The sequence below is a fragment of the Drosophila virilis genome, chromosome 4 (genome assembly GCF_030788295.1).
Source record: "Drosophila virilis strain 15010-1051.87 chromosome 4, Dvir_AGI_RSII-ME, whole genome shotgun sequence".
NCBI classification, from domain to species: domain Eukaryota; kingdom Metazoa; phylum Arthropoda; class Insecta; order Diptera; family Drosophilidae; genus Drosophila; species Drosophila virilis.
In genome coordinates, this window is record NC_091546.1 from 8,879,080 (window position 1) to 8,893,371 (window position 14,292).

A 14,292-nucleotide genomic window follows, 5' to 3' on the forward strand; every position below is an offset into this window, starting at 1 on the left:
ATATCAGAAGGGACCTATTTAGAAAAATTTGTAGTTCTGCCAAAGCAGTTTCGAGTCTGGTTCCCTCATGCTAGAAGAGTCTCCCCGGGGGAACAGCTTCATTCTAAGCGAACTTAAAGCAAAGAAAATTGCGTCCGACCCATTCAGTTGCAATATTAATGAGCGGAACTCCACACAACTGGCCATCCGACTGTATAATGGAACAGTTTACTCTGAATAAGTGCTCTTCCGTTATTTTGACGCGCCTGGGACTTATTGTTCAAGCGTGTCCTAGGCTTCGGTGGGGGTGCTTTGGCAACTTTCAGCTCTCTGATCTGACGAAGTAATATGTCAGAGAAAGCTTACAATATCTTCTCTATGTACATCAGCTTTACAAAGACGCTTTGGAAATTCAGGTGCAGCTACGAAGCTGACTTTTGTGAGTCATGAATTCTGGGAAAACCTGTATGCCTGACTCGGGTTTACTGTCCTTGGCAAACACCTCGACCAGTTCTGCGGAAATTGAGCAATGATCCAGTGGTCGTTGCCTTTGTGGGGCCCTCTTCTGCGGAACCAACATCTTCAATTGAGAGGGTAGGAGACTGCAGTCCTACAGCTCTTATAGACATGTTGGGAGATTTCGTCAAGTCAGTACGTTAGGAAGTAGTATTGCGACTATTTGCGACATATTTCGAATTTTGAAAAACAAATATTTCAGATCTCACATTTCTTTGCTAAATAATTGTAAATAAAAAATAAATAAGTAAAAAAATGTCTCTTCCGTCTTCTCATAAAAATGAATTGACCACCAATCTGTTAAAATGATTGAGCCTTTCTTTTGTGAAAAAGACAAGAACGAATGCTTGAACCAAAATTAGGTCTACAGAGCTGGAAAGCTGGGCAACCAAACCGTACCGTCAAATAAAGCATTGGTTTGATTCGTGATTCGAACCGGCGACTAACTTTGTTGGTTCGCGACCCTGTTTGACAATGTAAATACCGTTTGAATCAGTCGAAGTCATCATCATTAATAAAATGGAGACTTAGATTATAACTTCAAAGCAATGATTTCAAAATAGTGACCTTGCGAAATATAATTTTTTAATAATTTTGTATCATATCACATCTGCAATTTGTCAGCAAAATCACAGTATATATCAAGTCTGTGGGTTTAATAGCTACTTTTACATCCGTTTTACCCGACTTCCCAATCTTTTTCCTAGCTTTGCACGTGCTGGCGAATGCCTTTCAGTATTAACCAGAGTATAGAGCTAGGGCTGTAGACTGTAAAATGTGCGATGCACAGATTTTACGCGCCGTTTGCTGGTTATGGGATAAAGTAGGAATATTTGCTTTTAAAATATAGCAGAACCCATAATAATAGGCTGCAAATAAATTATATAACAATTGAACATTTTTTATTTTATATCAGCAACATGACTTACACTATTTAATTTGAATAAGAAACTACTTAAGCATATACAGAATATATTTACTGCTAGATTAATAATCAGAGATTGTAATATGGAGAGAAGACGGTTAATTTGCTTGATTTTATTACCTACAAAAGCACCTGTGAACAAAAGTGCAACAGGTAATATTAAGGCAAGAATGTTATTTTGTGGGCTCTGATGCCCTTTCAGATAAAATATTTCAATTAATATACATAAGAAAACTGGAACAAATAGAGAATTTTTAACATAATGTGACAAAATATATCCTAAAATTGAAGCTATAAAAATATGGACCCTGCCTGTTACAAATTTATTTGGGACATCCGCGTTACACGTAGAAAAGTTCGTTGTTGAATAGAAAATTCTATCTTGTTGGGCAAATGTATTTATGAAAGGAACGCTTGGCTCTACTTCAGGATCTGAGTAATCCAATTCTTCGGTTGCTGGAGAATCTGTAATACAATTAACGAGGAATATTTTATTATTATTACATTTTAATATATGTTAAGGTTGTTCTTAGCGCTTTAACATCTGAATAGCAAATAACTTATTTTTGGTAAAGTGCTTTGGTCGGAAGAGTTTCGGTCTTAGTGGAAAGATTTTCGTTAACTAATAGAAACTTCAGAACGGTTCAACGTGCAATTAAACAGCATAAATTAGTAGCAACCCTCTCATAGTCCCTCGTCCATTTTCGCGGCCCATTCAGAGTCGTTTAACCACCCGACTAGGAGAGGAGCAGCTCCAGTATATATTCCAGCTTCGTTGTCCAATTGTTTTTGTCCAAAATAGAACATGCCCTAGTTCTTATAGTCTCTGAGATGGAAGCGTTGTTACATACGGATATGCAGACATAGCTAGGCCATTGCTCCTTCCGCCTGTTATGCGCACAAAAAACCATTATAAACCTTTCCAATTCCACTTAATAGTGGACCACAACTTTGTACACCCTGTATCCATTGCAAATCGATAAAAATGGCATATGTAATAGGTATATGTAGGTAGAACGGAGCATTTCAGACCTTATAAGTTATATATAATTTAACTCAGTAACAACAGCTCAATATATATAAGAGTTAGACTTAAAATTTTGAGCGTAGGTCTTACTGGATATTATCGATAACTTCTCCTGGTGGTTATCGATAACTTGACCTTAACCTGGTTTGCCCTACCTACATATATCGACATGACTATTAATGCTGACCAAGATTATACACACTTTATGGAGCCGGAATGCATACTTCTCTCTATTACATACCCAAAAATAAATTACCCATCAGGCAATATTCTTAACGAACCTCGAACACGTTTAATTAGTTCAAAGATTGAGAAATTATTGTCGTAAAAAACATGCACTAATTGTCACGTCAAATTTGTACCTTAAGGATTATATTTCCATTTAACATAACATAAACATGTGACTAGTATGTTATGCATCATATACAAAGAAACATACGGATATTATGTTGCTGAATTAGGAATCTGAACTTGTTGTACAAAGTACATTTTTCAAAGGGTACCACTCAGAATGTATAGATTTTTTGTAAACTCAAATAAATATGTCAGTGTGTTATTGGGTATGGGGGATAATTGGTCTTATAATGTAATACACCTAATATATGAACATTTCGAGCAGTTGTTATGTTGCCAGTGCTTACCAACATAATTAACTTCAGCTGCTCTGGCTAGACCATTTAATTTATCTAGCCGGGCCTTGGCAGTTTGCAATATTTTCTTACGACGGGCTTCGCGTCGCAAGTCTTCCGCTGTTGATTCTGGAGCCTGTCCCACTGCTGAGTCCATTTAAGTTTAATTCAATTACGCCAAAATATTTGAGAGCTCTCTTAAACGATTTTGTTCACTGAAGATGAGAAAATGTATGACCGTCGATAGTCGATAGTGATGTACATATCGAAAGCAACAGCAACCATTCCTGAGTCACGATTTATTGAATATCAGCTAAATAATGTGTGGAACATTTAGGAATAGGAACATCTCTCAGAGATGTTGAAATAAATGAAAAGATTTTGGCGCGGCAAATGCTTAGTCACAAGATATGCCTGGGTTGTTTATGTGGAAAAAAAGAAATAATTGCTCCTTTGATAGAAATTGCCACAAATTGGTTCATTTCCATATATGCCTCCTAATCCTTCACTCATATTCTCCACACTCACTCGCCCAATAAAATAAATATTAATTTATTATAATATATATTTATAAAAAAGAGTAATTAAAATTATAGCATGAACATTTGCAGCCACTTTCCTTAATTTAAGCAAATATTTCCTGTTTAAGAATACCAATATCTTTAAGCAACTGATTCACTTCACTGGGGCTTGTCTTTTCGTCCAATTGTCTACCCCATTGCATGTACTGTAATCAAAAAGGTAACGATTAATATCACGCTCTAAAGCAAATAAGATTATATTAACCAACTCGCTCCAGTTCAGCGCGCAATGCAATAACTGCCTTTTCACGATCTGCAACTAGCTCTTCAAGGTATTGATAACGAAGCTTTTTGCGGGCGCGGCATTCCCTTGCACTTTGTCTGCTTCGCTCTAAACAAAGGAAAAAAGTTTTTGAATATAAGAAAACACATTCGAAATACTTTTTAAACTAAAATTTTACCCAATTTAGCTTTTATGTCAATTTTTTCAGACGATGTTTTTCGGCCAGGCTTTCGTCCCCTGCGTCCACACTCCTTGCGTTCCTAAAATAAATAATAATTAAATTATATAAACAGTCATTTTGACACACATATTTTCGCTTCATCATGAAACAAGAACGTATATTTAAGTATATTCATGGCTGGCTTATATTATAAGAAATTATCTTCATCAACTTTAGTCTCAAATTAATTTTCACAAAGAACTTTGATTCTTAGACTCTGCGATATGTGTGAAACGCGTCTTTGTTGCTTTTTTTTGAATACCCTTGAATATTAATTTGAACCGTCAACTTCACCTAAGAAATCTTTAACAACCATTTTACCAAGGAGGGATGAATTCATCAAATGGTAAACAACATATTTTCATACAACACAGTAAAAATGTCAGCTTCCTAGTTTACGGCATACACAAACATGCATAGATATGTATGGCATACACAAACATGCATAGATATGTATGTGTGTGTATGTATGTAATTAAGGGTAAACAAAAATATACTGCGCAATAGGTTTTTACATCTTTGAGGAGTTAAATACATACTGTAAGTTGATGTTCTTCCGTCATAGCCATTTGAATACTATCACAATCCATTATATTAACAATATATTAACAATTTTAAAACGTTTTTCTTTTGTTTTGGTCTGTACTTTAAATGAATTAATAAAGATGCATCGATTTCTCAATGTTTATTTAGCATTTCTATCGATTATAAATAATCACGTTCTTAAATAATAGTAAGGCTATTCCTGATTACAATTTCAGAAGCTTATCGATTTTATTACTTCAAGCAAATTTTTCGGATTACTATTTAAATTTACAATATTTTTGTAAAATGTATAACAAACTGCAATAAATAATTTAAAAAAAAAATAATTATTCAAAAATTGCCAACTGAAGATAGGCAGTGCAGTAGAAAGGCATCGATAGATTTAAGAGATGCGCATCTATCGGCGTCACAAGTTCCAAAGCGTGACTGTGCATTTTCGCATGATAAAAAGATTAGTTGAAATCAAATATAAATATAATTTAGAAAAATTGGTTAGCGATGGTCTGTGACTTTCTCGATTAATTGGTTTTTTTTCCTTATCTCATGTCTGTTTTGCCTCCAAAACAATCAAATTAGTTTTGCCTCACTGCAGAGCCATATTGTTTGGCTTATCAAAGATGGTATTCGGTATTGCGATAACAGTTCCTGATATTCAGCTGCAAGAGTTTTCAGCAAGTCTGGAGAAACATGGTCAGCATCGAATTCCTGACCGCCGATTATAGTCGGGGACTCTCAGTTATTGCATTGACGGATGTGAACCACTTTTAGGTCGTGAAGACTACGAGAGACGTCTTCAAGCGGGCAGCACATCTGCCGTGATACCGGTCGCTCGTTACGTTTACGCCGTCTCTTACCCAGTCGAAATTTCATTATGAAACTATATCATTTTTCCCAGTCTGCTTGGCTTACTCCATCTTTGCCACTTGCTCCCAGGGCACGCTGGTTGCTCAAATAGATGAACTAAGCGTCTTTTCAGCCCACTGAAGAGGCGTAGTCTAAGAATTATGCACTCGACTCGCTCGAAAATCATGTTATTGTTTGAAAAATGTTGCTTATGGGACATATTTCAATCATACTCAGCACTTATGATCTTCGGACAACTATATCATATAGTTTTCATAGGAACGATTGATTCAAGCCTTTCTTTCTTAAATATTATTTATGTTGCAGGTTCCTTTGCAGTAATACCCAAAAACTTGCATGTTCCAAAACGTTGCATATATTTTTATGCTACCATATACTTTTTCTTTAATCATATAGATTTATAAAATGGATTAACAATCAGTTTGCAAACCTGAATAGAAAAAATATACAGCATACTAGCACTTCTCTAAACGTTTAGGTCCGTACAACAAAACATAAGCGCAATGCCAGTCACCACCGCCGGAAAGTCGTAAAATTTCATCGGTGGTAACAGATGTTACATCGTCATCGTCGAACTTATACCAAACATCGGCATTTGAACGTACCCAGGCCACATAATGGCCAGATGAACTTGAGCGACCTTTATGAGTTAAGACTGCTTTTAGTGTATAATAGCCAGAGTTGTTGCTGCCCAAATCGTCGTCAAACCAGAATTGTTCATATTTGTTTTCATCGTTTTCTTCGTCGACATCCGGCGATTTTGCGGTTTTATTTATCTGCGACACGACATTCACTTTTTTGTCTTCATGGTCTTTAAATTTGGATCGCATCGGGCACAACTTATTTTGCAAATCAGGTGTGCACAACTCAAAGGCATCAAAGTCAATTGGAAATTTAATGTCTTTCAAGACCTTAGCATTTATGCCTTCCTTTCCTTTATATTGAAATCTGACAAACTGAACAGTAAGATATGCTGGAAGCCGACTCACCAAATACTATAAAATGTTAAAGATTATTTAATTATTGTCAATTTTGACATTTATGGCCTTACAGTTCTTGTGTAATGTGCGTCCCGACCTAGCGTGGCCGAATTCTTAACCAATTGCTCTTTCATTTTCTATTAGATAAACAAAAAATATAGATCTTAAAGCTATTTGTATATTATAAAATAGTTACCGATTTTAGGCCGCTTTGCATATACTTCACTTCCATAGAAATAAAGCAACTGAGCTGCAAAAAATTTTCTGTGGAAACTGTCGCAGGCTCATCAGGGGCCTCATCTGCAGTCATTTGGACTTCAAAAGTTCCTCCAAAAAATTGCTCAATAAATGAGCTTCGTAAAAAACAAATATTTAAAAAAAAATTGACGATTACAAAAAGTAATTAAGCTATATGAAAGAAAATGGTTTTCCTCTAGAAACAAAATAATATTCAATCGGCAACCAATAACATAAAAACTAAAACATCAATATTTGCTACTTAAAGGGCATAATGCTTTTTGCAAATGTAACAGTCAAAAGGAAGCATTCCCCATCCCATAGACTACATATATATTCTTGATCAGCATCAATAGCCGAGTTGATCTAGCCATGTCCGTCTGTCTGTTTCAACTAGTCTCGCAGTCTGGAGACTTTGCATAGGCCCGTCTTCAGGCCCGTTGATGTTAATATAGAATATATATAGACTTTGTGGGGTCGGAAAGTTCTTTCAATGGGTTCAATTTTTTATGATAAATTTAGAACACACTCTATAAGAGCATAAAAAGAGTGGTCTGTAATGACCAAGAAATTTGGATTTTAAATCTTTTCAGCGGTAACTTACTTATGTTTCTTTTTTTCATTAACTTCAACAGACTCTTGGTTTATGGGTTTAAGTTTTTGCTGCAACATTTTCAGTATCTCCGACCAACATTCATTAGCATCTTGCTGCCTATAGGTTCCATTTTCACCAGTCTGGGCAAATTGCGGCGACGCTCGGTGTAAGGCTTGCAATAGAACAATTGGCGTAATTGTTGTGCCCTTCTCCATTTGGGCAAACACTATTTTCATAGCCGATGAAATAGTAAAAGCATATGAACTGGCGTCAGAGCCATCGGGTTGAAATTTTTCCAAGGCCTTGCGTAGTTCAGGCACCGCTCTTAAACATTGAACAGTCGCATTCATATAACATGTATTTCCGAGGTTGGTCAAACCGGCCGGAAGACGCATCTAAAAATTGCATGTCGATAATTAAAAACTCTTACTCAAATTGGCATTGGCAAATGATGTTACCGCAGTCGCCGCTTCAGCGTCGTTCATATCTTCAATAAATTTAATTGGTGTTTGGGGAACTTCTGGAACTTTGTCCTTCGAACCCAATAACAGGACTACAGCTCCCTTTAAAATAAGAACTGTCATCCACAATGCTTAAATAGGCGCAACAGCTTACATCTTTTAATTGCAAATTCCATTCATCATCCTTAAGTATTCCACCTTTGCACATTATTTTTTGACGTTCCGGTTGAACCCCCGTCAGCGCAAAAAGTTGAGCTTTAAATAGTATGGGCTCTTCATCAGTATTGACATCAATATCTGGATACAGCTCACGGCCCCATTTGACTTTCACTGTATAGACAATAAGAATCTGTGCAACAACAAAAGATATTAATATTTTAATGACGTACCTTTAAAAGACGGCATTTTGAAACTACAAACAAAAAATTTTAGAATTTCAAAGTCATGCAAGTGAAGGTGGAATGGAGATGGTAGATTAGCGTTGTCACTGAAACTGTTTATTAAATATCGATATATCGCAAGTTATATATCAATTTACACAGAGTACATTTTCGGGGAACAAATGAAATGAAACTGATGTTCACAAAGACAACTGACTTATTTAAAAATATTAAAATTGATTTAACTCAATCAAATATTGCTAGGAATTTCAAAAGCTTCCACTCGGTTCAATTTTTTATTTTCACTTTTTTTGCCTCAAAAAATAAAATATATTCATTTTTCACATTAACAATAAGGATCACTTGTAATTCAAATTTGTATCATTCTATCGGTCCATCCACATATTGCATCATCTACTCTGCCATCTGGGATATTTTCCGCACACCTTGAAAGTCGACGATATTTTCGTACCAGCTTTCGCAGTCGAAACTCTAAGACAGCCAGTTGAAATATTTTATTTTCCTTCTAAAAAAAGACATTTATTGAATAAAAGGAGAAACCTATATTGTCATCATTCCTATTAGCATGGCTTTCAGTTTTTATAAAAGTATGTTTATATTTGGGTGAATGAATGTACTAAAAATTATGGGCTAATTATTGTTTGAAACAGTATGGGATAGGAACATCTCTCAGGGTTTTCAAAATGGACAAGAGAATAAAGAACGCCGTGTTCGGCACTCGTAATAAATAGTCACATTAAAGCTTTTTGTAGAAAAGGGTTATTGTTGTCCACTAGCAACATATGACGATAAAAATTATATTCTGATATTTCTCGACAAATTTTGATATTATGCAAATGTCAAAACGAATCATGGATTCGGAACATTATAAAAAGCCATTTCCAGAAGCTGCTGCAATGCGACGAGAGCAAAAAATCATATAATTTTCTATAATTTGGTTAAAAAAAGGTGCAAATAATTCAGAAAATTTGTATAAAACTAGCATATGCATTTGAGGACAACAGCAATATTATCCTGGACAGAGCAGTACATTGGTCCGAAACTTAGCCAATCTCGTGGGTGACAGGATGGAGGATGTTGGACCAGGAGGAAAGCGGCAGCGGGCAGGCTGCGTTTTAAGCCTGGTCATAGTAAGGCCTGAGGGAAATTTAAGTGCATCTATATTGTCTTTATTGTTGCGCCTGTTTCAATAACTGTTGATTGATATTGTGCTCCGTCCGATAGCCTCTGAACTGGTCTAAAAGCGCATGTTGTAGTTGTACTCAACAGTCGGGTCTGAAATGCCGTAGTTCTATGCTTTTCCAGAAATTCTTCGATTGAGATTGCGTCAGTTTCTTACTTATATATCCGCGACAAACTGTCCCATGCGCACCTTGCGTTTGATGGCACCGTGGTTCCCAAATGTCTCTCTCAAAAAAGCTTTGCAGTGAGAATAAGATGCACACAAGTGCACAATGAGCAATAATTGAGAACCAGGAACACTCTGCAAATATGCTACATATATCTCTGGGCTGTAAGGAAGCTGTCTTCTCTCTGGGCTTGCAACCATTTTTGCAAGCACTCATGAGGCTAACTCGCATCAAAAATTCTACAGAAATGTAATCATAAACTTTCTCTAATAGATGCGCTACAAGAAAGTAGTGACACATAGCTATTTCAAAACCGTGTGTGGCAGCGGTGGGTGTTGGAGTACCTAACTATACTTGGGCGACGCCTAAAATGGTGTGCGCGAGTCGAGGCGATAAGCCATGCTTATGTGGTGGTAATGTGCGACAAGATAGGTATATTTTAAAAAGTATCGATTAATCAGGTCATCCACTCGTGAACATCTAGGAATATATAATAAAATACTTAATCATATTTTCGCAAATCTAAATCCAGTAACGTCAAGCGTTCCGTCGAACTGTGTCAAGTAGTATATACACAAAATGCAATCATAACTTAGAAATGGAAATCGCGAAATAAAAATACGATGTTTATAGATTTTTGAATATTTATTATAAATATTTTAATTTAAGAGATGGGTTATTTCTACTTTATATAACATAGATACTTTTTAATTATGTATGTTCAGGAACCAGCTCTGATGCCCATACGTCTTGCGGCCATCCTGTACGACCCTTTGTTGATATGTAATTATTCTGTAAAATTAAAAATAATGTTTCATAACTTTAAAGTGTCCTTTCTTTGATTTAAGAGGTTATTGACATTTTCAATCAAAGTTTAAACGCTCAAAAGGGTTCTAGTTTGAATATAATAAATAGGTACGCTAATTTTCAATCATAAATATTATATAAACGAAAGATACTATTCTAGAAGCTATATGTCAATTTTGATGACTCTAGCTCTAAAACCCTTAGAGATTTTCTCAAAAATAGGATTCTTAATATCGATTTTTATTGATTACTTTGAAACGAAGCAGGTTATCGATTATCGGAAGCATAGGTCGTACTGCGCGGGCACTAGGTGGACCTACCTGCCAAAACGGGTCAGATATGCTTTCTCCTGCCTATTAAATATATTTGCCCAAATATATATCATACCCCTTTTACCCATTTTTAATGGGTTCAGGGAATAATTAAGCTAAGAACTCAGAACATGTAAAAGCAGTGCAAATCAACTACAATACATATTTAAATTGAAACTGATCTTAAATCGAAAGCACACATTTGTTTGGTTTGAAATGTATACATGCATAAATGAAGTCTTATATGCGCACGATTGCATTATATCATTAAGATATTTCGAAATTCAAGTATTTAAGTGGTAACCCCACATTACAGCAATAAATATTATAGCATAATAAAACCATGACGTTTAATATCTACAATTTTGTATTCAATATATGTATCTATTTATTCACTAATGTAATTACAAGTATCGCAAGCACTTGACAATTTAATCGAGGAATCATGTAACACCAACCCACCCCAGTCAAGAACATTTATTTATGCTGTGTATACTTGTAATTGGGCCATGTGGTTATGTTTACGAACAGACGTCTGTACAAACTCCAAACAAAAAAGGGGCGGAAATACGGAACTCTGGACCGAATGAATTTGTATACCCTTGCAGAAGGTATTATGATACATCTTGTAAAAGGAGTACATATAAATTTCTAATCGGTTGAAAATTAGTACTTTTGTTATAATTATTTTATTTTTCAAAATATATTATATTTAAAAAAAAAAAAAAAACTGGTACCTAGAAACTTCACTAAACTCTTTAATACGAAAAACTGGAATTTTTTATCGAAGAGCTCTCGGGAAAGTAGGTTAAAAAATGAGTTGAGCCAGAGAAATTTTCCCCAAACTCCGCAATTACTAGTTTCACAAACCTCTGCCCATGTCTGTCAAATCGTGACTCATATGTATTAAAGAGTATTTAATCTTCCACATGGCGTAGAAAGCTGTTCTTTCTTTTTTTTTGTATACTCAACCCAATGAAAATTTGTGAGAACAAGCAGAAGGAAGCATCTTTGATCTAAGAAAGTATCTATATTCTTGAATAATAGGACGATAAAATTTATCTGTCTATATACATATATATCATTAACTCTCTTATTCTTTTTTTCCGATATCCAATACCATTTTAGAAAAATTGATAAAAATTAATTGTCCGTCATAATTGTTCACAAAATTTAAAAAATGAATTTTTAAAGCTGACGTGTTGCGGTTTGGCAACGCCCCTTAAGGGGGGAGTAGGTTGGATTCTGCAGAAGTCGCCATGTGTTAAGCAAGAGCAAACATTCATGCAAACATAAAAAGATGTCGTACACCTTGTTTAGTGAAACAGTTGTTTGTTGTAATCAAGGTTGGCAATCCTCTCTTGCACTTGTCGCATATTGTTCTTTATCTAACCCAATTGTTCATTCGTTATTGATCTAAGCGGGGCAAAGAAATAGTTCTGAGCCACAGCCAAGCACCTTATAACAAAAATAATTTTATAACGCCTTGTATCGTGTTGTTGTGAAAAGCCAAATTTGACTTTGATTCTTGGCTATAGATTAAAAAAAAAACATTGGCAACTTAACAATTACTAATATACATACCTCAATCGCTTGTTTTCTGTCAAGATAGCCCTTACGGTTCGGAAGCTTAAGTTCAGCCTGAAATCCGCTTTTAGGATCTTGCTCACCGTCCAAGACGCCCACTAAGTAGTTTATATACAATATTGCCAACTTTAAAGTTTTTATCTGCAAATGTGTGTTTAAATATAAATAGTTTAATTTTATAAACAATATTTATGTTAGCCCTCTAATGGTTGGAATTTATAATCTTGAAGAAAATTCACGGCCTGAATGTGAAAATTTCAAGTAGCTCTTAAATATGATTTCTATCCTTGTTCGTAAGCGTTAAACGATCATGGAATTTTATTGATTGATTTGATAAAATATTTACCTTGGATAACTTTGTGTCTGAAGGAACATTTGGTATTCTTTCGCGCAGGCATGAAAATGCATTATTTATACTTTGTGTTCTCCTTCTTTCCTTTTTGTTAGCTGTGTTTCTCTTTTTAATAGTTCGAACCGTTGGATGTGGATTGAAACTTATCTGATTGGTGGAAGAATATATTTCGCCGGCACTGTTTATGTTAGAATCTAAAATTATAAAAAACAAAACAAATATATTTATAATAACTATATATGTTATATACAACACATTTTAGATATATACCAAATTTGCGGTTTCAATGTCACTATACTTTGAAATCGAATCTGACAATAGTTTTCGATTTCATAGAATCGGGTGGAATCTCTGAGCTCAACGCGTTCGGCTTTAGTCTGCTGACCAAGAATATATATATTTTATGAGGTTGGATAATTTAACCTTTAGTTTTGAAGAAAACTATTTTACAACTATTCAATTGGTACAGGCTATAAATAGCTATTTCAGAAATATAAATAGTACTTCGTTGAAGCCCAGAACAGTTCAATTTGATAATTGATTTTGGTTTTGAAATTGATAATCAGAAAACTTGCGCGCAGTTTGTGGCAGCTGTCCAAGCATGCACGTGTATGATTTCTTTTGTGTACATGTATAAAAATATATAGTACTTACGAATGGGATACAGTCGGCAACACTCGACTAAGTATCTCTTTCTTATAAACAAAAAAAGTGTGCGGGTTTTTTATACAGCGCCGCAAGAATGGATGAGTGAAGGTACATAAAAGAAACTCAAGGAGATTTGTTGAATATTTATTTTTTTTTTACGCCCGAATGATAAACAAGAATGAACCGTTTTTCAACGGATGGACATAAGGTAATAGGAACTGGGCTCTAGTCGGGATTGCCTAACTAGGAAGTATTCTAAACCCTTCGCCCAGCAACCTTTCAAAAAATTGTGTCTTCCCACTTTATATATGCATATACATACTTTGTTATACATTATGGAAATCTAGCTCTTACAATTTTTAAGTTGTGCCTTAGAAAATATGTCTAAAAATCTATTTTTATCGAAATTAAGTCTAAAAAACTATTTTCATCGAAATTAAGGGAGATATGTACAAAAGCTCTTCCTACGAGAACAGACGGACTGATATGGCCAGACTCAGAACTTCGCACTGATCAAGAATAAATATATTTCATTCACTTTTAAAGGGTTTATGAATACAGCTTTTAAGGTTTTGGCCAAACGTTGATTACAAGCAGTATTATATGTTGAGTAAATCGTTTACTATTGAATTTTTAAATGAAATACTCACAATCAAAAACATTTAAGTCCGAAATGGGCGAGTTATTATAATCACCGTTGTAAAAAAACGAAGGAGAATCCCGACATACCGGACTTACGTATTTCGACATTTCACTCTTTCAAGAACAGAAACCTCATAGGTGTTGCATTTATTTATTTATCAATAAAAAAACTGCTATTATTTACTTAAGTTAAGGAACTTTGCATACTTGAGAAATTAGCTCATTACCGGCACAGAAATAACTAAATATATTTGAAGAATATTTCCCGAACAGAGACTGTTGCATACTACATGAATATTAACCAGACCAACACACTGAACACACCCTCCAATTTGAACCAATCACAAACGTTTAGCGCCTCAACCAATACTCAGCTATGGTGAATTTATCATTTGACCCTTAAATAGAATTC

The 14,292-nt window shown here is 35.0% G+C and overlaps 4 protein-coding genes across 5 annotated transcripts; all 4 read right to left on the reverse strand.

Annotated features, from left to right (window-relative positions):
• Positions 1-1,371: 1,371 nt before the first annotated feature.
• Positions 1,372-3,310, reverse strand: l(2)SH0834 (lethal (2) SH0834). Its single transcript, XM_002052359.4, has 2 exons — positions 3,089-3,310; positions 1,372-1,885 (listed from the first exon to the last, which is right to left on the reverse strand). The coding sequence occupies exons 1-2, from the start codon at positions 3,231-3,233 to the stop codon at positions 1,398-1,400; spliced, it is 633 nt and encodes a 210-aa protein (XP_002052395.1). The 5' UTR covers positions 3,234-3,310; the 3' UTR covers positions 1,372-1,397.
• Positions 3,311-3,623: 313 nt separating this feature from the next.
• On the reverse strand, positions 3,624-4,799 carry REPTOR-BP (REPTOR-binding partner). Of its 2 annotated transcripts, none has more exons than XM_002052358.4 (4): positions 4,640-4,799; positions 4,059-4,140; positions 3,867-3,988; positions 3,624-3,803 (listed from the first exon to the last, which is right to left on the reverse strand). In XM_002052358.4, the coding sequence occupies exons 1-4, from the start codon at positions 4,688-4,690 to the stop codon at positions 3,702-3,704; spliced, it is 357 nt and encodes a 118-aa protein (XP_002052394.1). In that variant the 5' UTR covers positions 4,691-4,799; the 3' UTR covers positions 3,624-3,701. The 2 variants fall into 2 exon arrangements, with proteins under 2 accessions (XP_002052394.1, XP_032294046.1); XM_032438155.2 differs by having other exon boundaries at positions 3,863-3,988.
• A 1,043-nt stretch (positions 4,800-5,842) lies between these two features.
• Positions 5,843-8,319, reverse strand: Usp14 (ubiquitin specific protease 14). The gene is made up of 7 exons (XM_002052357.4): positions 8,173-8,319; positions 7,938-8,113; positions 7,781-7,885; positions 7,332-7,717; positions 6,687-6,843; positions 6,562-6,627; positions 5,843-6,505 (listed from the first exon to the last, which is right to left on the reverse strand). The coding sequence occupies exons 1-7, from the start codon at positions 8,186-8,188 to the stop codon at positions 5,966-5,968; spliced, it is 1,446 nt and encodes a 481-aa protein (XP_002052393.1). The 5' UTR covers positions 8,189-8,319; the 3' UTR covers positions 5,843-5,965.
• Positions 8,320-10,166: 1,847 nt separating this feature from the next.
• Hand (heart- and neural crest derivatives-expressed protein) lies at positions 10,167-14,171 on the reverse strand. Its single transcript, XM_002052356.4, has 4 exons — positions 13,889-14,171; positions 12,585-12,784; positions 12,236-12,379; positions 10,167-10,325 (listed from the first exon to the last, which is right to left on the reverse strand). Exons 1-4 carry the CDS (start codon positions 13,986-13,988, stop codon positions 10,245-10,247), a joined length of 525 nt encoding a protein of 174 aa, XP_002052392.2. The 5' UTR covers positions 13,989-14,171; the 3' UTR covers positions 10,167-10,244.
• Positions 14,172-14,292: the final 121 nt, after the last annotated feature.